This window comes from Cyprinodon tularosa, unplaced genomic scaffold, assembly GCF_016077235.1.
Source record: "Cyprinodon tularosa strain WSP-4 unplaced genomic scaffold, ASM1607723v1 ctg131, whole genome shotgun sequence".
NCBI classification, from domain to species: Eukaryota; Metazoa; Chordata; class Actinopteri; order Cyprinodontiformes; family Cyprinodontidae; genus Cyprinodon; species Cyprinodon tularosa.
Window position 1 is genome coordinate 466,045 of NW_024038126.1, and position 24,868 is coordinate 490,912.

Genomic DNA, 24,868 nt, shown 5'->3' on the forward strand with positions numbered 1-24,868 from the left:
TATTGCATGTTAAAGGCACTTTTTATGTCCTAAAAGCTAGTTTTAAAGATGAAAAAGCCTCAAGAGAGGAAGGAGAAAACATAGTGCACTGCAGATCCCTGAGGAAAGGGTGTATACCTCCCTTTCTTGCTAGTCTCTCTCATGTCCAGCCTAGGAAGCTCACAGTCTCACCATTCGGCAGTTGTTTGATCCACACGCACACACGCAGTTTAATTAAAAAGGAGGCACATCAGTTTGTTTCCATTTCTCTCAGACACAACACTGCCTCGCTACTTAGACCCTATTGTCTAAAGTGCCTTTAAAGACGTTCTCACTGTTCAACGAACCATGCATTTTTTTATTCATGCAAAAGAATGTTTTGTTTTCACCACAGTGTCATAATGCATTTAACTGCTCCCTCATGAGGATTCTAAAACACACATCATATGACCCTACTACAATAAACGTCATTCTCATGATGCCATACTGTTGACAGCTCAAATCAGTTTAGAGACACAAAAACGGTCTTCACCAAAAAAAAAAAAGGAAAGCAAAAAAGATTTTTATTTATTCATTTTGGGATCCAAGGCAACAATTATGTATGAGAAGTTCTGATGGCCGCTTGTCTGCTTTTTAAGCTGTATTTCACGGATTTATATGCAGTTTTAATTTTTAATATTTTTTTTCCTCAGAGGAGGATCTGCTCATGTTTGATCTTCAAAGCCTTGCCACCCTGGCCACAGCCCGTGCCTTGGAGGCGGGATCCCAGAAAAGCAGTAAAACTGATCCAGAACAAAACTTTCCAGCTCGTAGGATCTTCAATTTACGGAGAAAGTTCAGCTGGGCACCTCGCAATGAACCAGTAAGACTTAAACTGATTAAGAAGTTGGATCTTTCAATTCGGTTATTTTTCAAGCATTCATTCACAACAAATGTCCAAATCTTCTCCTATTTGATTTTATTATCAATCAATAAATTCAGGTTAACGTTAGTCATAAATTTGAGATGTTTTCTAAATAATTCAACCCTGCAGATTGTCACAATCAGATCTGCACTGAATGTTTTTGTCCTACTAATAAATCAGCTGCAAAGTCTGTGTTAAGCTTTACCTGAAATATTTGCTTATTCCCTCTTAATGTTTAAGGTATGCCCAGCTAAAGTTAGCATGGAAACAATGGATGGCCCTGAGCTTGCAATGCGTGTAAAATTGGCTGAGATACAGCGGCGCTACAAAGAGAAACAAAAGGAGCTGGCCAAACTTCAGAGGAAGCACGATCATCAGTGAGTTCTTTCCCTCAAGTTTCAAAAGCTTTCAAGTAGAAACATCTAAATCAGTTTTTAACTAAAACTAACATGCTTGCACTGTTAAAGAAGGTTCCACAATTCTCTTTAGCTAATAAAAGTATGCATTGAATGCATGAATGTTCTTTCTTTTTCTTGAGTGTTTACATCTGTGGTGTATACAGGAAGGAGGAAACACCTCGTAGCCCTGCAAGACGAGGACCTGGGCGTCCAAGGAAGAGGAAACCCACCTCAAACACATGTCCTGTGTCCTCAAATGAGGGCCAGAGAAAAGTCAAGTAGGTGTAAATCAGTGCATCTCTACTGTCCAACTGTAATCAAAGCTTTAATGAAATCAGCAGCAAACAGGGAAGTCCCTCATTGGCATAAACAGGATATGGAAAACTTTAGGATCCTTCCTTCGTTACTTGAACCTTTTTAATCAAATAAACAATGGCACCGTAAGGGTGCTTTGCATTGCATGTTGTATGTGTTTTCTGCCCTGACAGCAGGAGGCTTTAATTTTAACATTTGGAGACCTGCAGCAAAGAATGGTTCCTTAGCAGTGATACTTTCTGTCCTGTCAACACAAACATAAATATTCAGAGTTTGCTAAACATACTTACAACTTAACCGAACTTATGTGACTAATAAACTTTGACAAATGTGAGAAATGGTAAATATATGGAGGAGCACCAACTGTTATGAAAGTAAACTGTAATAAAACAGAAAATTTATGATTTGATCTTTAACCAACCAGCCTGTTTATATAAACTTTCTTTTTACTTGTATGTGGCTGCAGGTTTGTGAGACATAATTTTTATCATGACATCACAGGGTTCAAAAGTCAAGTTAATATTTGAATGCTTATTTGAAGAAATTTGTTAATGTCCGAGCAAAAAGGAGATAGATTCTCTAAAGCATTTTTTTTCTGTAATAGATATATGTTTGGCAGCAGTTGCCAGGGAACTGCTAAACCAAGATGCTGAGAGTCTAAAGATTTCCAAATAGGCTCTGATGAGCCTTGTCATGGGATTCAGACACAACATGCCACCTTATGGCATTTCCTTTTCTCTATCTACACCCCATCTTTTGTCTGTTCCTGGGCAACAGTCCACATCGTTCCCAGCTGTCCCTACGGAATGTCACTTCCATTTTGCATCCACCTGTGCACCTTTGGCCCCTCACCATGCAAGCAGTAATCAGATAGGGGACAGTGATGATGGGTGACAATGACACCAAGATGAAAAGGTAACGAAGCATTTCCCTGTAGGGAAGTACAGAGGACAGGAGTCTTATTTGTACAGGTCAGGATACAGTAAACCCCTCATCGTCGCTCACGTGTACAACACATTTTTTTTCTTTTCAAGGCAACCCTGAAGGCTGTGTTCACTTTTGTTTGCTGCACTGAAGCATCCCTTCCACCGAATGGAGATCTGTGCAATTATATGTAGTTACAGCTGTATGAGGATTTATGCCAGAATTGTTAGCTTTTTTTCCACACATCCCCTCTTCCTGTGAGCACTGCGGGTGCTTTGTTGTAAAGCTTTGATATATTTTCTTCTTTCGTTATTATTTTTTTAAGGGGTTGAGTTATGTTACCACTTGCTGGCACTAATCAATTCTGTTAATTAGCCACTGTATGCTCAGCCCCGAAGCCCCCCCCCCAAAGATAGGAGTCACTGTGTCTCATTGTGTTTGTCAGCGACGGAGAGCCAGGATCTGCCTCATAGGGACAGCTCGCACATCACTGGTTCCTCTGTCACTCAGTCTGTCAGTAGGAAGAGAAGACAGTCCAACTGCCACAATACCCACTTCCACAAAACAGGCACACACACATTTTTTTTCTTTTTCTTGGATTGCAGGTGCATTTTCATACGAGCTAATTATGGGATTTTTACAGGCAATGCTCACACAGACATTTTAATATGTGTTTTATGTGGAGGGATATGCAAACCAAGACCAAATCAAATTTGCTGAATGTAGTAAATTTTATAAACCTAACTGAAACTAAGCATCAATTGTTTGTGCTCTTGTTTGTAACGATATAGTCTTTGAGCATTCAGGGGGGAATCTCTTTTCTTTCTGTAATGGTAACTCATTTTTGTTGTTTTGATTTCGGTAAAAAGGCTTTAGAAAGATTTAGAATTTAAAAAAAGTTGCTATAACAGTCAGAACTTTTAGCTTCGAATTTATAGTTCAGTGTATTTAAAAATAATTAACTCCACCGTAAGAATATGTTGTAGCTTTCTATATTTTTCTACAAAGACGTTGTATGTGCTACCCATTGATAATTCGGATAATAATATCTTAATAATGTGTGGACAGAAGATCTGTTGGGTGTTTCTTTTCTTACATAAAATTTTGGATATCTTGAAAGTAAAGCGCTATGAATTTTTTAATTTTATCTGCAGCTCTCTTTGCACCCCCTGTTTCCAAAACTACGTTAAGATGAAGGGACCACAGTTTCTTTCTCATCTACCTTATTTCTTTTAATATGTATGTTTACATGCAAAGATTAGTTTTGGGGGAAATCTGTTTGGATTAAAAAACAAAAAAACAATTGCATTGTACAATTTATATGGACTACAGAAGGGGTCTCATATCCTGGTCATTAAGATCTACTATCCTGCAGGTTTTAGATGCATACTGGCACCATCATGTTTGACAAAGACCTGATACCAAGCCAGTCATTTTGATTCAGCTATTTTGGAGCAGGGATGCATCTAAATCCTATTGGACAGTAGATGTTGAGAACTAGACCTGAGACTCCTGGGCTGAAGTAATTGGAATAGATCCGTAGATCGTACAAAAAATGTAACATGAAAAGCATCTTTTGACAGTGTCTTTTGACACTGTCAGAGAGACAGCACACTCAGGTCAGTTTGCTTCATTCAGAATAGGTTGATTCTGACAAGTCTTACTTGGACGCCATTCAGATTGTCCATGGGCATAAATCAACTCTATCAGTCAGATTGCAATTCCATTCCAATAATCATCCATCATTCCACCCGAGTCTAATCAGAATATTACGACAGTTGTGTTTACCTGACATATTTTTTGAGCAGGCGTTTATTCTGATGACCTGTGTCCATATAAACGTGGTGACTCTAATTTTCCTTACTGAAGATTTAATTAATTGGATATTTCTTTCATTTTAAGGCAGAATAACATCTTTTAAGATTTTTTTAGTGTGATTACTATTTAAACCACTAGAATACCATGATACTGGTAATTAGTCGATTAGTGGTTCACCTGTGATGCTCCTTAGTTTGTACCTAATCGATATTTAAAAGAAAAAAGATAAAAAAACTGTAGCTTTTAAAGAGATGCTGTTTCTAAAAGTCATACAAGTCCTTCCCTTGATGAGCATTATTCCCTCGTATTCCTTGCTACCCTCCAACAATCTCTAACAGAGCACAGTTTGTCAACTGTGTCTCAGACACTGAGCCCTCCTTGTCCTTTTTTGTCCCTCTCTAAACCAGACATAGACAGGGACTGTTATTAGATCCCACAGAGAGGTGATTCAAACTGTGTTTTTATCTGTATTGAATTTTATCCTATTTTTTTTTTTGTCAAACCAACACCATTCTCTCTCTCTCTGATAAATGTCTTTCTTATGTTTTGACTGGCAGGTCGGCGGGGGTGGGGCTCAGCTCATCGCCTGATGACCTAGGAGGGGGCGGAGAGACCCAGAGAAAGAAGAAGAGGCTGTCTGGTCAAGGCTTTGAGCGGCTCAGCAGTGCACAGGTCAGGGTCCTCTTGTCCTGTTCCCTTTTGTCCTGTGTCCAACCAGAAATGAAAAAGGCTGCTCTCTTTGTTACTTTACATTTGATATATTCCTTTGTTGCACACTATTTCTAATTAGGTGCTACCCTCGGGAGTCAAACACACTCTTCTCCATATTAATGTCTATTTCATTTAAGGCTTCTGCTGCTGTTTTGTTCTCTGTAAATGTGCAAATGAGGGGTCTGACATTCAGAAGCTTTTGTGGCTTCTATAACTGAGAGTGTAACTGGCTTTCTCTGTCTCTCTCATGTCTCTCTTTTGTAACAGATAAAAGTGCAGAGCTGCAGAAAAAGCAGTGTTCACAGCGTGCTCAGCTCCAAGCTGGCTGGTGATGTAGCTCCTCTCAAACAGAAGGGCCCAGCTAAGAGGAGTCTCTCAGGAACAGGCTCAAGGGACAAAGAAGGCTCACCTTCCAGCTCAAACCTCAAGCATGCACAAAGAAGTCAGGGTGGAATCAAAAGTGAATCCAGGCGAGAGTCTGGAGGACAAAGTGACACAGGTATTAGTTTAGTTTAATGTACTTATAGTCCTTTTACATGCTGGGATAACCTTTATTTTGCCAATAATGTCAAAATTCCTTTTTGTTTTGTTTTTTTTGGTACTGCACAGCAGCCAGCATGGACAGTACTACCCAAGAAAGCTGGTCAGGACAGGGGAGGCTTGGAAGTAAGAAAGCATCCATGCAGACACAGGGTTCCTCCTATTTTAGCCAGAACCGATCAAAGGTTCCACGTGGTCAGAGGCAGGAAGCAGGAAAGGAGGAAGAAAGCTCCTCAGCAGAAAGTGACTCCTCTGACCAAGGTGAGAATAATTACATTGTATTAATTGCACATCATTCCTTTTAACAAGGTTTGTCCGTTAAGAAAGTATTTTCTATGATTATTAGCAGAATTATTTGAATACAGTATTTTTCTGATTTCAAGCCTAATTAGAATCCATGCAAGGACTGTTCTTTATAAGTGGTCATGCTTACAGTGGAACAGCGTACAGTGGAAAACAATTTTACATTTCATTTCAATGACTTACACTCGTAAGGGAATAGTATCAAACTTACTTTCCAAATATTTTTGGGACACAGCAGCCCTTGTTTTGACTGCTACATCTTCTGCTAACATGTTTGTGTGCAATTTGCAGAGGTGCTCAGTCAATATGTTTGCTCCCAGTTTTGACAGCTTGTAACAGCCTGGTACCATGTTATAGTGTTTGATGTCATCGTGAAAATAACTTAAAGTTTTGGGAAATTTTATTTTATGACCGATGATACAGCTTTGAAAAAATAGCAAAAATGGGTATGATTTTTTAGAAACTGGCCTTTCAACTCAGGGTTTAAAGGGTAAATGGTCAGCTTTTGAAATGAAGTTTACCATCAATATCCGGACAGGAGTTCTAATACTGATCAAATAAAATGCCTTCTTGGGGAATCTGAAACCATACCCTGGATCGGATCAGAAAATCCAAATTGGCCACAGTTTTGTTATAATCTTTACTCATCTTATTTTGTGATTTTACCTTTAAAGATGTAAAAAAAACTTGACCATACTCAAAAGTGTCTTTGTGTTTTTATTGGTATTAACTTTACAATTTAAGTTAGAGATGAACTAGCATTAATGTGACCTTTAAAGCCCTAGAAAGTCATGAAAGGATAAACACTGCTGTGAATAAACGGCACTTTTCTATCAAAGAAGCAAAAAAAAATAATCAAATCCCAACTTATATACCCATCAATTGGAGGATTAAGTATTTTCTGAACAATGAGCCTCAATTTTCTACATACCTAAATCCCTTCAAACCCAATAATGGATGAGTGTAAGAAAGGGTGTTGATGACTATTGCAACAGGCTGGAGTGTTTATGGATATCCAACACCTCTCTGATTGGCCTTGTTGGCTGCTTTGGGTTAGACGTGCTGCCACAGCTGTGGACACTTGGCTGTGAGAGACTTTGACAGGCCTGGAGACTCGCGGACTGGGTCAAGAGCTGTCATGACAATAACACACACACAGGCCAAATGTGTTGGTTCACACCAGGAAATAATACTGAAGCCAAGCACTTCATACATCATCTTTATAAGCTTTGTACAAAACACAAATGGAGTATCTGTGTGAAATGACCGACTTTGCTTTATAGAGCTGCAAGGAAACTACATATTTTGGTATAAATGAGCATGATAAATTTGTTTATAAGGAAGTGACACAATCCTTGCTTTAATTATTAGAAGACGAAGATGAAGAGGGCAGTTATGAAACAGATGAAGGTCATGATTTCCGAAGCCAACCTTCAAGAGAAATCACTTCAAGCTCCTCCATGATGGGCCCCAGTCCTTCATCTATTGTGAAACTGGAAGCAAATCAGAAAGCCAGGAACAAAAAACAGAGGCAGGAAATGTATGGTGAGTTTTCCTTGTGAATCTATCAAGCTTTCAACAGAAATGACTCACCTTGGATTGTTTACAATTTTGTCAACCACAAATTTGAACATATAAAGAGTTTAAATCAGAGAAACACTGAAGGAACAGCATACATTCATGTAACCTGACAACAGCCAGATGCATGTCTAGCTCCGCCTAGCTCCACTCACATACATCTGGGACACCGCCATAGGAATTGCCTTTACTGAAGGCTGGGCCCTATCAAAACTCCTTGCATATGATTGGATAAGCCACTTCTCTGTCATCTTTATCGACGTGCTATTTCAACCACTCACACCGAAGCTAACCCGTGACGCTGTGAGAAGAGCCTTCAAAGCCGTTCTCTGATGTTCTTTTAATGAAACAATATCAGATAGATTGGAGAACACAGAAGAAATAGCAGCATCAATGCTAACGCTTGCTTCCTCGATGCGAGCTGCCATTGTTATTGGAATCTCACGCTCGCTTCTCCACTACGTCACATTCAGGAAACACCCGCCCTGCGTCCTGATTGGCCAGACCATAAATTTGTTTGGGGAAATCACTTTCAATGAGCGGTGTCCCAGATGTATGTCAGTGGAGCTAGGCGGAGCTAGACATGCATCTGGCTGTTGTCAGGTTAACATTCATGCCCCAGGTGGAGGAATTTGTTAAAAGACAGCTATGAGTCATACAATTTAGGGTATATCACTAATACCTGGATTTTTTTTTTTTGACACCTATAAATGGATTAAAACCAATGGCGTAACGTCACAACAATAGGCCCGTAAGCAACATTATCTGGGTGGGCCCCATATGAAGCACAACACGTGATAAAGGTTCAGGATACGGAGACAGTTCCATAAATCAGCCAAGAAGATACAATTAATTATACAATAATGAGCTATACACAGTTACTAACATAGTAATTAAAAGTACCACTGTTTGATTTGCTATTGGTGCCGTTTTTAAATGGCTCACCATATTGTTGAAATCTGGCATGTACTGCGGTATAAATACGGTCCATTGCAGTCAGTCACTTCAGTATCAGGTGGGTTTAAGAGGAATTTTTCACACCATTACATCTGCAAAGAGACATCCTAGTCTACAATTAAGTAGGGGGCCTACCAGGTGTCAGTGATGGGGCCCCTAAGAGGTTGTGGTGCACATCATTTGAACACATCAACCAATTGTCCAGTTCAGTGTGTGGGGATCCTTTCTCTTAAGCAATAGAAGCTGCTAAGTGTTGATGGAACTGTGGGCAGATACAAGCAATACCTTTAAAAGACTAATCATTTTGGCATAAACATCAAGTTTAGCAAGTGTGTGGCTGTACCTTTACAATATATAAAAAATTTCTAGGGGTATGCTTTTTTTTGCAAGGCACTAAGTTCACAAAGATTCCCCAGGTCCTTGTTGCAATCATTCTTTTGGTGTCCTATGAATCTCTTGTCAATTTTGTCTGAATCTGAGTCTCTTATTGAACCACATAGGCTCCCAGATTCTATCAATTGCAGAGGGTGAAGTCAAAGTAAAGAAGAAACCCAAAAATAGGCAGGGCATCGTCCCTGCTGTGAAAAACCACCAGCATCAGCGGCCTGAGGGAGGAAGGAAACAATGTGGAACCAAATCGAAGGAATCCAGGTGGGGGAGCCTAGGGACCAGGGGCAGCCGTTATAGGAAGGCTTTTGGAATGGCCACATTCCCGACAACTAGTGAAAGGCTGAAGAGGGCAACACGCAAGAGCACAATGTTGAGAGGAACAATCAGTAAGGTATTATAGCTACCTTTATTATTTCATTATCAGTATAACTTGTGTTATTGGAATGGCATGTCAAAAGCAAACACATAGATAAAAATGGACACTTCTTTTGCATGCACAATATTTAGCCAACCTTGAAGTAACGTAACTCCTAACAAAGATTTTAAGTGCACCTATAAAATTACCTTTTCAACGCAAAAAACGATGTCAGACATCATGAACAAATCTTAATATCAGATCTCATTTGATTTTATCAGAGGAGATGCTGCTGGTCAGTCGGAACATTGTCCACACAGGGTGATGATGGAAAAAGCATGGACCAACAGGTAACAACCATGTATAATTCACTAAATTGAAAAAAGAACATGTAAACTTAATACCAACAGTCTGCCTATAGTTTATTTAAAGTATCTAAGCATAATGAGTACTAACCAAAAGAGGTTCAACTTTTTTGAACATTTCAAACGTATTTCCATTCTTTAACTTATGCTGATTTTTGATCTTTACATTTTTTTATTTGCAGTCGAAAGGACGAGCTGTAAGTCGTCTTCTGGAGAGCTTTGTTGCTGATGAGGGCTTTCAGATAGATGGCAGCAGCTTCTCGGAGGAGGAGGAGGACCGCAGTGTTCCAAACAAGAGAAACCTGAAAAGTTAGTACCGTAGATTTGATAGATGAAACAATATATTTTTGCATACAAAATAAAGTTTTATATTACATCTTTAGGTCAGTTTAAATTAAATTGTACCACAGTCTTGTAGATCTCTTATTTTGTCCATTATGACTCATATTTAAGATTCTCTCTTCCTGGATGAGCATTTGATGACAGTTTGGTTAGACTGTATTATTGAGTCTGGAGCAATCCCTCACACTGAGCATGCACAATGTAACAGCGGAGAGAAAAACTCAGTTTTAACAGGATGGAGCATCCAGCAGAAACAGAGTCAGTGCGAGGGGCCCTTCTGCTAAGGCTGATTTGTGTGTCAAGGAGACAGAAGTAGACATACAAAGAAACATAGAAGCACTGATCCATAAGTACAGTTTTGTTAGATAAGGTAACTGTAAACTACATCCATAGGTAGGGATGTTTAGGAGAGAAGCAATCAAGCAGATGCACTGTGAGCATTTTTTTATGCCAAAAGGGGTGAAAGAGAGCACATTGAGTTAGTCCCATTAATACAGAGCCACGCACAAAAAGTATGACTAACTCTATCATCTATAAATGAAGACAGCAGATGATAGCAGCCAAGCTGATGTTTCTATCCAGGATGAAATAAAAACCAAACAGAACCACACCAGATTAAGCTAATATGAAAAGAAAAAGCATATAGATCATAATGCTAGGGGTTAAACTAACTAACACTCCAGAGTTTGAGGTTTGAGATACATCAAGCAGAATGATGAAAAGTGGTGCCCATGTCCTCCAGCAGCACAAGCCTATAGCAGCATAACTATAGAGATAACTGCCTCACAAACTAAAACTGGTTCCACGGGAGAGGAGCCCGATATATAAAATATCTGTCTGTCATTTTAGAAATTTTAGAAATTTATTTAACTATAAGTAAACCTGCAATTTGAAAGCGAAGTACTCTGTTATGAACATAAGGAATAAATGTGCCAGGTAAATTCTCATCTAATTTAATCTCAGGTATTTAGAAAACCCCCCAAAAAATTATGTAATTTTGCATACAACATATGTCTGGTTTCAGTTAAACTTAAGAGAATTTGAAGCTGCGTTTTGTTGATAATAAATATGTAATGTTTACATCTACAGTACCTAGCTGCATCCTGACCAAAGAACACCTATGTGATGGACTGAAGGTCCTGATCTCCAAGGAGGATGAGCTTCTATATGCTGCCAGGGTCCACACCCTAGAGATCCCAGACATGTAAGTAGATCAGAGCATCCTACCAGCTTTTTAAAAATTCATGAAGGCAAAGTCATCTAAGTTGACACTTAAGCATATATATAGTATATATATATATATATATATATATATATATATATATATATATATATATATATATATATATATATATATATATATATATATATATATATATTTGTTCACTAAGCATGTTCTTAAGGCCAACGTTTCTAAAGGCCAGTTACACAAAACAAAAAATTAGCTAGAGAAGACAAGCATTAGAATTTTTTTATCCCCTTCTGTGTTTTTTCTCCTTACAAAAAACATTATCTCTTACCAAGCTCTGAATATCAATATCACTCCTTTAGCTCAGGCAGCAAAGAGATGCTATAACAAAGGCGGAGTGGGAGTAACATATGACATGGGAGCCAGGCAAACATAATACAAGCCTATGAAAATAACTATATCTATTTTTCTCTCTGTACTGTGCTGTTTGTCATTTAGTTTCAGCATTGCTATCGATGGTGAAAGGGGAAACCGACCAAGAATCTATTCACTGGAGCAGCTGCTGAAGGAAGCCGTAAGTTTACCACACAGCACAAAAAAAAGAGCATCTCTTGTTTAGTCATTTCAGATTCATTTCTCTTAACAAAGCCTAGTCTTTTCGCAGCAGTACAACTCTTTCTTTCCCCTTTTCTCTTTCTGTGAGTCACTGAATCAGTATAACAGCACAGACAGATGGCCAGGGTTTATAGTTTTATGCATGTGAGTGACTGTGAATGTCCGTTAAACTAAGCTGTGGGTGGGATAATCCCCCACAACACCTGGGTATATTCTTGTTTTCTAGCTGAAATGTTAACATTACATCGTTTTAAATACATGAGCTCGCCTTTTTGACCAGTTTAAATTACAAATGCATTTTACAACACAAATAAATATTTAGCTAATGTTTAATTAGACAATGGTCTCTTTGCACTTGGTCAACAAAATCAATGGCCACATCTCCTCTTACTGGTGATGATTTCAACATTGCCAAACAGGATGGGGGCGTTAGGTGTGTCTACAATATAGTGTCCTAACTTGAGTGACCTATAAGTTAAGGCAGAGTTTAAGCTGCTTGTTTGCATTGTAGTCACTTGTTTTTTCTGTAATCCGAATAGAGGAAACTGCTCAAAGGTCACGCTAGCTGTACAAGGGTGATCCTGCCTGTTATCTAAATCTGCTTCCAGTAATACAAATATCTAAAGATAGTTCAGCCCTAGAGGAGATTAAATAGCAAAATATTGTTTTTTCTATTTTAATCATGTTACCATTTTAATCAGGGTTAATTATTGTGCCAATTATTATATTTCAGTGATATTTTAAAAGTGTTAGTTTTTACCACTTTAGGTACTAATATTATTTGTTCTTATTTATTGAAATAACACAAAATTTTACTGGGTAATTTGACCTGTATATGATTCATTTCTCTAATCTGTTTTATTTTTTGCTAATGCATTATAAAAGTAATTTACATGAAATGTAGAATGTGTTATTTCATTTTTTTACCTAGTTTTTTTTTTTACTCTTTCCCTGTCCCTTTTCTGTATAATCTTTGCTTCAATACACTTTTTCTGTAGCAGTTTTATGTCTAGTCACTATCATGAAAACACTTTGGTCAAACTAGGATTTCCTCTGTGAACTTTTACAGATAATATTTTGTAATTGAATGTTTTTTGATGCCTTTCGCTTTATACTTATGCAAAACACTTTGTGTTGTCCTTGCTTTGAATGAAAAGTGCCTTATGAATAAAGATTGACTACAACTGTTTTCAAATAATTTATGCCCAGTATTAAAGTAGATAGTCGTAAAATGCTACTGTAATAATAAAAACAGAATACAATTTCTCTGAAAGTTAAAAGTTGGAAGATATGTTGCTTTGAGAGATTGTTTTCTTCTCATCTTCAATGTATTTTTCGAAAAATTGTAGGATTAACAAAAGTTCATGATCAGAGACTGTCCTATATTAACTTACATGCATATGTTTGGTAATAATTACATTACTGAAACAAGGCATCTTATATCTTCAAATTAAATCAAAATATAGTCATCCTCTTGAAGTTAATAAAATAACAATACAAATGCTTAGTTTCATTATCTTATCTATGTAGTTTGGTCACAGTAATTTAGATTAATTCCTATTTAAGTTGTAAACATGTAGTTATGATGTTCTGCACATGTTAAAACTTATTCTTTTTTTGGCTTTGTATTTTTTTCTGTTTTTTGTTACTGTCTTGAAAGACCAAAAATTTCCAAATTTTGTTGAGAATGACGCCTCCTAACTGGACAGTAATTCACTTTTAGTTTTACCACAAATTTACTTGCCAAATTCAACTTGCTTGCATGATCAAAGTACTTTTTTTTTTCTTTTGCTTTTAACTCTCCCGCCATTTTAGCACCATGTCTGGCAACCATTCTCAAATCTAAGCACTCAACACACAGCAGCTGTTTCTAATTATGTCATACTTCAATTTTAAATGGTGTCCAAAAGCCATTTATTTGACTCTGACACCAATGCTGTAATTTTCACTGATCCCTCCTCACCAGCACCTCCCCTCCCTCCTATACACGCTCCAACATCCACACCTCATCAGTCAAAAGGTCCCTTGCCATGGCAACAGTAAATGAAAGCAACCTGAAAAGGCCCCCAGTGAGCGGCGGATGCTGAGACTGGCTGCATTGTTGGAGGGAGGATCTGGCAACCTGCAATCACAGGCCCTCTATTCAGAACCTCTTTAGTATTACTCAGCAAGTCAGGATTTACTGCATCATGGCTTCCGCTCTTTTCAGCTCTGACTGGCACGTTGGCATGAGATAAGGATGGCTTGGAAACGTGGCACAGTGGCTGTCCATTCACAATGCTCCTTTATTCTTACACTGTTTGTATGTGTGAGTGTGTATGCATTCACATCTTTGTTAGAGGACATTGTCTGCAATCTGTAATGAATCTTAATTATGCTTTTGGTCTGTTTTTCAGGTCTTAGATATACGTCCAGAGTCTGAGGCAGTGCTGACTGATGGAACCAGAGTGTGTGCTTATTGGAGTGAACGATCGCGCTGTTTGTACCCAGGCTACGTTCGAAGAGGTAAGACATCCAATACACATTAAACTGCATTCATGCAGTTATTACTTAGCAATAAAATACCAGCTTTGTCTCTTGCAGGTGGTTCATTTGATGAGGGGAAACCGGGAGTGATGGTCGAATTTGATGATGGAGATCGAGGAAAGATTTCCCTCCCAAACATCCGACTTCTTCCTCCAGGATATCAGATTCAATGTTGGTGGACATTTTTGAATAAAGTTTTTATAATCTTTGCAAAAAGAAAGTAAATATTTGTACTATTTTAACATGAAATGAACAATGGCTTCATGTTAAAAGATTTGTGTAGACTTCCTACATAAATGATCTTCGCTCTAAAGAGAGGCAGACAGTTAAAGATCCTAATCAGTGTAGGATAGGACACATACCTTTACATGTGATTTTCTCTGCATGATCATACGCAAAAAGAAGTGACTCTTCCCAGAGTGCAAATTCAATACTTTTTTCGAGGCTCCTACATTTAACAAGTGGTTTAATTTATATGCAAACTTGGACACTCGCCTAAGTCCATCACTCTGATTTTTCAAAAGTTTGTGTTCACAGGAAATTATTGTTTTTCAAAAAGTCTTATATTAATCCACCCATGATATCTCACTACTAGAATTTGGTAAGAATCTGTGCTTATTTGACTATCAAGCTGAGATTTTAACATCCTCACTATGTGGTATTCAGGTTTATAGATTATTCGTTCTTTGAAATATTGAGTAAAGCGTCTTCAGAAGTCATGGGCTTCATAAGAAGTCAAATCAGGCTTCAAATGTAAGGCAAAGCATGGCAAGTTTGTTTGTATAGCACAATTCAGTACTACATGGACAATTCAGAGTGCTTTACATGAATTAGACATTATAAATATAGCTTGATGGCTATTCTAAACATTTCAAATCTGTATGTTAACCACTATAAATTGCATGTCACTTACTGGAACTTGCAATAATGTTTAGAATAACGCAGGCTATAATTACATTTCCCCATCAGATATAACTTGTATATTAAAAAAACTAAGCCAAAACTTTTTTAAACAAACAAAATCATTGTGTGATGGTATTTTGTATCTGTGTCTGCAGTTATGTTCCAGTGCATGGTTATCTTTCGTTGATATTTATCTGCAGCTTTGTATGCAGCATGGCGGAAACTGTGATTATTTTCTGTGCCTATAGACCCTTTTGATATTTTTGTTAAGTTGGAACCTCACGTGTATGAATCCCTACCCTAGACGCTGCTATGTGATTACTCATGAAAGATAATACCATAATGGAGAATAAAAAATAAATCACACCCCTAAACAGGGATTATATAAATTATATATAAAACACAAACATTTTAAAAGTGTTACATTCATTATACCTGCAATGGATGTATTTATTTTTGTAGGAAAAGCTCATAATTCTTTATAATCCTTTTTTAAGGTGAGGAATCATCTCCTGCCCTGCTGGTACCGAGTGGCACATCAACCAAGAGAAGTTCCAGTCTGGAGCAAGCCCCGATCAGTGATAGGCCTTCTGACAGACTCGGCTCATCCGGTTATGTACCAAACACCCCAAGCCTCACTGTTATCAAAAGAAGACCTGGTAAGATATAATTCTGAGCAGCATAATATATCTTGCAACCGTTGTAATCCCTCTTATTGTTGACGGACTCAGAAATCAGGCTGCATTTATCTTTTATTCAGTAACTCTTTAAGCAAAATACCTGTAAACTACTTTGTACTCTAGTGATGAGTAAGTATAGATTACACTATTTCAACACAAACTCAAAAAAATAAGAAAAAGTATTTAGTTTTTTTAATGAGGGGCTTCAGGCAGATTCTGAATAATATTGCTTAAAATTAAATAGTATCAGCAAATATGCACGCAGAATTGCAGTGTATTGTTGCTTTGGCTTATAAAACACCTGCCCTTACAGAAAGACTGACAGAAGGAATATTACTGTAACTGCTTTATCAGCTGATTAATTTCCAGCATTGTAGTTAGCAGTATGATATTACTGAAAAGTGATGAGCCTATTCACTAGCATGGTTATACGCCTAAGTAAATCTGTAGGTTATTATCAGTTAGACCCAACAAGAGGTGATTGTGACTGTGTCATAATTTGTAACTTGTTACCTAAAAGTAAGGTATTAACTTTTTCTTGATTATTTTAGGGAGACCAAAAGGCTCAGGGAAGAAACAAAAGCAGCAGCAGGCAGAAAATGCCAACAAATATCCTCCATCATTCCTGGGTTGGGGTTCGCTGGCTAACTCCCGGAAGAGACCTGCTGACAGTCCCTTTCAGTTCAATGGTGCTCCCAGGAAAGCGTTAAGAGGGAAGGAGGATGCCTTGTTTCCTATTTCTCAGATGCAGCCAATGGCCTCCCAACCAACCAAAGGTCTTTTCAGTAGCAGCTCCTTTGAAGTGGATTCTTTTAGAAGTATTGCAAATGGGTATTCCTCCTTCTGTAATCAGTCTTCTGGCCCTGGTTTATCTTTGGTTCCAAGGACAGGCATATACAATGAGAAGCGAAGGCAAGATGATTTGGGTGCACCAAGAAGCAGAAAGTCTGGGCAGGAGTTTCTCATCAAATTGGATCATGAAGGAGTGACATCTCCCAAAACAAAGAACAGCAAGGCATTGCTGTTGAGAAGCGAACATTCTAGCGGGGGTAGTATGCCTAAAACAGAGGCATACTCTCATCCAGTCCTGTTAGTTAAAGATAACAAGAAAGGTGGTTCCTCCAGAGTGGAACTTCTCTTAAAAGGAGCAAATTCACAAAGAAAGCCCTCTCCTTCTCTACGACAAGAGAAATACGGCGAGTTGGGTTTCAGTTCTCACAGAGATAGTCACCCTTCATACTCTGACCTGGATGATGAGGAGGAAGAGGAAGAGAGGAGGCGGACTGCAATGGCTGCAGCTACAGGAAGACTCAGGATGCCTGGCCGTTTTCTTTCACGCCTTTCTGTCTCCTCCTCCTCTTCTGGTTCTTCAAGTTCTTCTTCTTCAGGCTCGCTCTCCAGTTCCAGTGTGTGTTCATCTGACAACGATTCATCTTACAGTTCAGATGATGAGGAAAGTTCAGCACTGATGCTGCAGAGTTGCCTGTCCTCTCACCAGGGGATGCTGCCGTCGTCTGAACCTTCTACTTCTTCAAGGCCTCAACAGCACTCCTTTGTCGCCAAAGCCGTGGCTGTTTCTAGTGCCAAAGGAGGCTCATCTGAACAACTGTCCAACAGCAAGTCCTTAAAGAAAAAAGAATGCATAACTGGAATCTCTAAACCAACAAAGGAATGCATGAAGAAACCACGGATGCTTCCTGACGACCCATCATTTATTCCAAGACCCAAGGTATCTGCATTCCTGGCTGGCAGGCAGATGTGGAGGTGGTCAGGAAATCCTACACAGGTGGGAAGGATAATACAAATTTCTACTACACTGACCAAGTTTCCTTGATTGCAAATATGTGATTCACAGTAGAATGCACCATCAATCGTTTTTCTAATTTTTGCAGAGACGTGGCTTAAAGGGCAAGGCCAGAAAGCTTTTCTACAAGGCAATTGTACGAGGAAGAGATACCGTAAGAGTTGGTGATTGTGCAGTTTTCCTCTCCGCTGGACGTCCTAACCTCCCATATGTGGGCCAAATCGAGAATTTCTGGGAATCCTGGACCTCAAAAATGGTTGTCAAAGTTAAATGGTTCTACCACCCTGAGGAGACCAAACTAGGCAAGAGGCATCGCGATGGCAAGGTATGTTATCATCTTAGAAGCTGTAGTTTTAAGTGTATATATATATATATATATATATATATATATATATATATATATATATATATATATATATATATATATATATATATATATATATATATTTAACAGTTATAAATTTATTGATTTATATTAATACGTTGTCTGTTTTATTCCTACACAGTACGCCCTTTACCAGTCGTGTCACGAGGATGAGAACGATGTCCAGACAATCTCTCATAAGTGCCGGGTTGTGAGCAGGGAGGAGTACGAGTGTCTGACTCAAAATCAGAAACCGAACAGTATTTATCCAGACCTCTATTACCTGGCTGGGACATATGACCCCACCACCGGTCAGCTGGTCACTGCAGAAGGGGTTTCCATCATGTGCTGAGCTGCGATAGGAACACTACTGAAGAACTTCTTAGGAGGAAGGTTTTCAAATTGAAAACAGTACGGGTGAGCCTGAAAGGTCCGCTAACTAAATGTTGATTGCCAAAGCAGGGCTTTCTGCGATTACACTGGAGTATGCTGGCATCTATAAAAGTCCGGGTCTTCCTGGGGATCACAAACTTGAACAAGTGGTGTGACAATTCCATAATGAACCGTTATTTTTTTTCTAGAAAAAAGATTTCTAGACTAAAAACTGGTTTAAGACTTCTTCTATTGGCTCTTATCCATTGTTACAGGATGCGAGCTGAGATTGCACTGGATGGTGCAAATTAACACGAGGCCCAAATGTTCACTGTTTAGTTACTAAAGGCTGGCCTTGTCTGAGTGATTGGAAGGAAACCTTATGGCATGTGGAGCTTCTTCATGCCTTTTTCATTCCAGGAGAACTGAAAACATGTCATGGTAAAAGACTGTAAAATTGAAAATGTCTGTAAATATTTTGAAATCTTCCCCAACCAAGCCATACACTTCAGTACCTCTCACCTGTCTTAACTGTTCAGGTATACATTGTACAGTTCAGTTATCGTTTTGTTGTCTTTTGTCTATATGTATATAAAAGCTATTTTATATTGGAGTTTATTGTATATATGAGATGTATCTTTCCATGTTTGCAATTGATTTATTTTTATATGGGTGTAGACTACATTGTATTGTGTTTTTATTTTTTTTCTTCTGCTTTTGGGGAGTCAAGATTAAAGAGGTTAGTGTTGCACTGCATAAACCCTGCTGAGACAGACCGAGACGGAGAGAGCACAGACAGAGACAGAAGGATTTAATCTGTAACAGGAGAAGACTCACTTTCTCAAAGAAAGTAATCATCCTGTTAGAAAAAAAAGTGTTTTACTTTTAAGTGTTACTTTGTTTTTGCAGCTTCTTTTTTTAAGTTTATGTATAATCTATCATCATCCCACGACGAATTCCATTGGACAGGTATCACTGGTCAAAAATGAGTGTACCGTTCTGAGTATATTTGTGTGAGATGAGTGTCCTGGCATCACTATAATCATGTCCACACGAATAAATAAAAAAATGGGTGAAAATGTGTTTAATGGGTGTTGCACTCATCAGAGCATAGTTTAGCACATTATGGCCTACAGAATACCAAAGTGTCTTTCGAGAATTTATTTCCTTTATGTAAATTATTGCTGAAGCACCTGTGCAAAATTCAGATAAGAAATCACTGGTAACTTTTAAGTAGGCTTGTCCTCCACTGTGTGCATATAAAGTATATTTGCTCTGCAATGTGACAATGGTTTGTTGCACTCGTACCTGCAGATTTGTTCTGTGCAAATATATGCACAATAAATGCCATCTCTAGGGATGTGACAATTAAAAGTCAAAGTACTGGCAAAGGTAAATATTGAAAGTATGTTTGAAATTAATTATTTTACGTTATTTTGCCATCTGTGTCTGTTTTGTACAGCCCATACAGAATCTCAGTGCTAACTGTGAAGGACAATCAGATTCACAAAACAATGGATGAAGTAGGTTCACTCAGTCTGAGAATTTTATTTGATCTGTGCCAAGTACATTTTCTTTTCTGTTTTTTTTTTTTGTCTGATATGCAAGCTTAAGTATTCCTTGTTGTTTAAAGTTTTATTTTGTTTGCCAACATTTTATTTATTGTCAAATTTGCTGTTTGTTTATGCCAAGAGAGTTTTATGAGAATGTAATGTTTTTTTGTTTTTGTTTTTTGTTGTTTCTGTTTTTTTGCCGTGCTGTCGCATTTGCATTCTGGTCCTATGGAGGCCATCTAGTGAAAAGAAATAAAGCAACACTGGATTCTTCTAATCCACAAAACAGTCTTTACTAATTGTTTGTGGCTTTTTTTAAATCTCTGTTTATTTTTATTTTTTTATTTATTTTTTTTGGCAGTAAATCTCTCATCTAACAATCACCATTTTCCTTTCATATCACCACATTGAGGTCAAACCCAGTTTTGTTCTCCTAAATTTGCCTTTGCTAGTTTTAAACTTTTTTTAATGAGTAATAAAAAATTTCAGCACAAACAAGGAAAATTAACTGGACAGTAATAAAGCATTATTATTGCTGTTTCTCTTGTGATGAACGGGGAATTTCCTTTTGGTTAAAGAGAAGCGTATCATATTTGGTTTGTGGAAGGTAATTTGGTAATTCTTCTTTATATTGATTAGCATTTGAAAGGTAAAAGAAATACCATAATTCAAATACCATTTTTCAGCAAAATATCCAATATTTTTAGTTTTATCTGATAGATATGTTGCTGTTGTTGTACCCGAGGTGTACCTTCAATATAAAATAAAATACTGGGGCTTTTAAGAAGCCCTGTTCAAACCTTTTCTATTAAATGTCCCCTTTTGCTGTTACTGGATATATTGTTTTATATCTACGAAAATAATATAGGAAGTAATTAATTTATTACTGGTCCAAGAAAAAAGGGTTTATGAATGAGCATTTCCAAAATGTCTCTACGTGCGTGTGTGAGCGTGTGAAACTCAATTGTGTTGCAGGTCATTGTAAGTCAATAAAGATCTTTTTCTTTAGTTATGGCTGAAGACCTTTTTGGGATTTTTTTGGACTTTTTTTTATTTTAATAAAAACAACTGAACTGAATTTACTGATTCTATTTATCTTTCTGGTAGGTATTGGTGTAAAGGGACAAGAAATGGCACACTTATACGCATTATAGCCATTTATCCTTTCTACTTTATTCTTAAGAAATACTTTGTGTTGATCTCTCACAGGAAATTCCGATAATATACAATAAAAATTTAGATTGAATATGGCAAATTTTTGGAAAAAAAACTGCAAGCGGTTGGATTATTTACACTAGACGCTAAATATGAACTTAATGCTCTGCTGTAAAAAGAGATATTTGTTGCAGCAACGCATAAAGCTTCCTTGGTAAGTCACTTACATCAAATAAATATCCTTGTTTTCTCATTTTGACTGATGTATCAGGGAAAGATGTAGAATAAAATAAAATAAAAAATATTTGCAAGACTAATTATTTTTCATGTTTAGATATGAATAATAATAGCTGCATTTTTTGGTTGAATGTAACATTAAAATCTTTTTTGTTTTGTTTTACTTCCTCCTATCATTTACAAATACAACAAAATCTCTTTTTCGAACTAATACTGATTCAATAATCTAATGTAAAATAGATGGAGAAATTCCAGGTACTGTAAATGCAAATTACTAAGGTAAAGTGAAGTACTCTCCTGTGCAAAATAAAGCTTTCTAGATTATTGGAAATAGCTTTTTACCCAAATTAAAATACTTTTTTGGCTTCCTTGCATTTTTTTTCACCAGAGCACAAAATGCTTTTGGCAACATGTGCCCTTCTCTCTTTTATGGCCTGGAGCAGCAGGTATATTCCTCTATCCACACACAAAGGCCATAACCTACAGCATCTGTCCGCTTGTGTACATGCTCATCAGCTTTGACAAAGAAAATTTCCCTAACCTGAATCAGTAAAATAACCACTGGCTATGCCTGGAGTTGAGGAGACAATATGGGTCACTGACCTTTCTCTCCAAACCCAGGGGTCTTTTTTGTCCTGCATGCAACTAGAGCATCACAACCACCCATCCCCCACATGCCCAAACAGGGGCTAATGGGCACATCAGTCATCTCCAGCAGCGGCTCAGTGAACACAAACAGTTCTGTTTACCACTACAACATTTTGCATTGACTGTGGTCGCTGCCCCGTGTCCGATCCTCGGCCTTTCCTGCATCAGCAGCATGAGGGTAAGAGGCACTCCTCACAGTGTTTGAGTTGAGGAAAAGGTTAAAGTGTCTGAGCGTTAAGGTTAATGTGTTTTGAAATAGTCCTGGTTCATTACCTTTTACATGGTAAGCATAATATTCATCAGGGGTCTAATCAGGTAATTCTGGCACATAATACAAGCATTGAGGAGGATAAGTTAATCAAGGAAATGCATTCAGACCTTATTCATTTGAAGTACCTTTTAGAAAAATATTTAATGCAGGATCCGTTACATATCACTCGACAGACGTGTCTGCCTGCCTCAACTTTTCACCATCCGCTTGGTCAGCATTGAGATTTTGTTTCTCAGAGTCAACAGGAGGGATGCCTTCCTGCACAAATATCTACACCTCATAAATGTCTCACCCTTTGGTTGACCCTGTCTGGCCTTTTGAATGTGAGTGGGTTGAGGAGGGGACTGACAGCCTAGTGTGTATGTATTTTTTCCTGTGAGTGTGTCTGAGTGGGAAGCAGAAGGTTTGAGGTATGCTCTAAATTCTTAAGGTGCTGTGAGAAAAGAGTGAAATAGACTGCTAAGGAATACACTGCTTCTTTTTAAAGTTATGCTTTTATAATTTATTATAAGTATATGTTTTGTAGTAATGGTTTACTCAAAACTTATCTTTGAATGAAGCAGATATGTCGTTATTCTTGCGTGATGTAAAGTGCAACCTTATTTATAGTAGGAAGAATCTTTGACATCCGAATTTAATTTACTGAATACATCATTTTTAGGGTGGATACATGTCACAACATGGATTCTGTGGAAAATCAACTCTTTTTGTCCATTTACCGTTACCTTTAAAATAGATTTTTAAAGCTTTGACTCAGCTGAATACAAAGTATGATACATTTTTCCTCTTATAAAGACTTGACTTTCAACTACTGCTTATGCCCTAGAGATAAATCTGTTAGATAGAATCTGTTAGTTCAATCTCTAACCTTCTGCTCTCTCTGCTTTTCCTCAGAGTAGCTTTGCCTCGTCTGTTCCTGTTTGGCTGTGACGTCATCCTGAAAAAAACATCAGCTGTGCTGCTTCTATCAACACCCTTGTTAATAGATGTTGGAGATCGGCCTGTTTTCCAGTGTGGTCCTGTTTCTCTGACCGTGACTGAGTGGATGTGCTCTCTTCGTCCTCTGGCATGGGAGCTGCCTTGGAGCTCGTCTGCCTGGCTGTGTGTTTCCTGGACGGGGCCGACTTTTACAGCTGCTTTTTGTATCTCTGCTTCTGTCTCCTTGAACCCCAGTCGGCCTCGGCAGATGGCCGCTCACACTGAGCCTGGTTCTGCTGGAGGTTTCTTCCTGTTAAAAGGGAGTTTTTCCTCTCCACTGTCGCTACAAGCATGCTTAGTGTGGGGGATTGTATTTGAGTCAATGAGTCAATGCAATCAACTGGTTTTCCTTAGATAGAAAACTTTGTATCAATTTGACTGTATGATCTGGTTGAACTGTAAAGTGCCTTGAGATGACATGTGTTGTGAATTTGGCGCTATATAAATAAACTGAATTGAATTGAATTGAATAGATAAACCCTTTAGTTCTGATACTTTCTTCTTCTTTTAATTTAAATGTTTGCAACTTTTAAACAATGTGAAGCTTGTTTCAAAGGTCAAGTACAAGTACAAGGCATTCGTGAAAAGAAAAACATGGAGAAACCCAAAGAAAGCTTTTAGACAAAATATCAGAGGTACTTCAGATATATGTACTCGACTTGCTGGTTTATTGAAAGTAAAGTATACAGATGTTAGGGGCGGACTCAAACTTTCATGCTGCTCTAGGCACATGGTTGTAGTGTCCACTGTACAGACATGCCCAACCTGATCCATTTCTGTTTTAACTAGCTTGTATAGATTCTGTAAATTATCTACATATGTCAAATATAAACTCTGATGTAATTTTGTTAGCTTGTGGAAATTGCAACAACATAATATAACACTATGACTCACTTTTAAACAAGTCAAACTTTTTCTAGAGGGTTTAAGTCTTTAGGGTTTTTTTTTCCTTCTGCCGCGGTACAAGTCTGATGTTTCCATGAATAATTCAACAAAGTCGGGTCCAGAGAAGAAGAATCAGCAAATTCCTAATGTAAACAAGATAAACATAAAAAGACTAGTAAAAAAAAATGCATTATGATATAGTTGCAGTTTTCAAAAATGAAGTTTGTTTTTAAGATTATAACTTTCCCAGTAATAGTTTAGATCATGTGCATGGGTCTGTAAAAGAAGAGATTATTCAGTATTTAATTATTTTCTTTTTAGTTTTAATTTCAGCAAGTAAAATTCCAGATTTTTACGGCCTTTCTAAGACTTGCACTCTCCCTAATGATGAATGGACATCAATTACTTATAATTACTTATTACGTGCCAGCTTAGGTAGGTTAAATGTTTGTTATTTTACAACTTTTATTCAGCATCTGCAGTGTAAAAAATATATTTTGCATTATGAATTTCTAAATTACAGCCTTAACAAAGGAGCCATTCTATTTCTCCTTAAAGGGTCAGCTAAGATTTTGTTGAAGTGAGAATCTGAAAAGTTTTTATTGGTAATCAATACAGTAACTGTTATAAAGGCCTCTATCATACCGTCTATAAAGCCTAGTGTATGGCCTCTTGCTCTGAGTGTGTCCCTATGATATCTTTGATAAATCTAACCTAGTTCATAGTACATAGCTACTGATTCTGGTCACTGAGTCATTCATGTGTTGTTAGATTTAGCAGCTGTTTGTTATTTATTTATTTATTTATTT

General features: G+C 37.6%; 1 protein-coding gene across 3 annotated transcripts in view; it reads left to right on the forward strand.

Moving 5' to 3' along the window:
* LOC119778269 (BAH and coiled-coil domain-containing protein 1) overlaps positions 1 to 20,893 on the forward strand; it is an 89,135-nt gene extending 68,242 nt beyond the window's left edge. The window contains exons 12-29 of one of the 3 annotated variants that reach the window (XM_038277425.1): positions 672 to 841; positions 1,124 to 1,260; positions 1,446 to 1,559; positions 4,896 to 5,010; positions 5,317 to 5,548; positions 5,662 to 5,850; positions 7,264 to 7,437; positions 8,928 to 9,208; positions 9,454 to 9,522; positions 9,720 to 9,846; positions 10,969 to 11,083; positions 11,567 to 11,642; positions 14,080 to 14,188; positions 14,252 to 14,380; positions 15,610 to 15,771; positions 16,344 to 17,578; positions 17,685 to 17,921; positions 18,103 to 20,893. In XM_038277425.1, the coding sequence (XP_038133353.1) occupies positions 672 to 841; positions 1,124 to 1,260; positions 1,446 to 1,559; positions 4,896 to 5,010; positions 5,317 to 5,548; positions 5,662 to 5,850; positions 7,264 to 7,437; positions 8,928 to 9,208; positions 9,454 to 9,522; positions 9,720 to 9,846; positions 10,969 to 11,083; positions 11,567 to 11,642; positions 14,080 to 14,188; positions 14,252 to 14,380; positions 15,610 to 15,771; positions 16,344 to 17,578; positions 17,685 to 17,921; positions 18,103 to 18,312 (3,881 nt within the window). In that variant the 3' untranslated portion in view covers positions 18,313 to 20,893. Of the gene's footprint in view, positions 1 to 671; positions 842 to 1,123; positions 1,261 to 1,445; positions 1,560 to 4,895; positions 5,011 to 5,316; positions 5,549 to 5,658; positions 5,851 to 7,263; positions 7,438 to 8,927; positions 9,209 to 9,453; positions 9,523 to 9,719; positions 9,847 to 10,968; positions 11,084 to 11,566; positions 11,643 to 14,079; positions 14,189 to 14,251; positions 14,381 to 15,609; positions 15,772 to 16,343; positions 17,579 to 17,684; positions 17,922 to 18,102 lie in introns of all 3 variants that reach the window. The other 2 variants (XM_038277424.1, XM_038277426.1) reach the window with 2 other exon arrangements.
* The last annotated feature ends 3,975 nt before the right edge of the window (positions 20,894 to 24,868 follow it).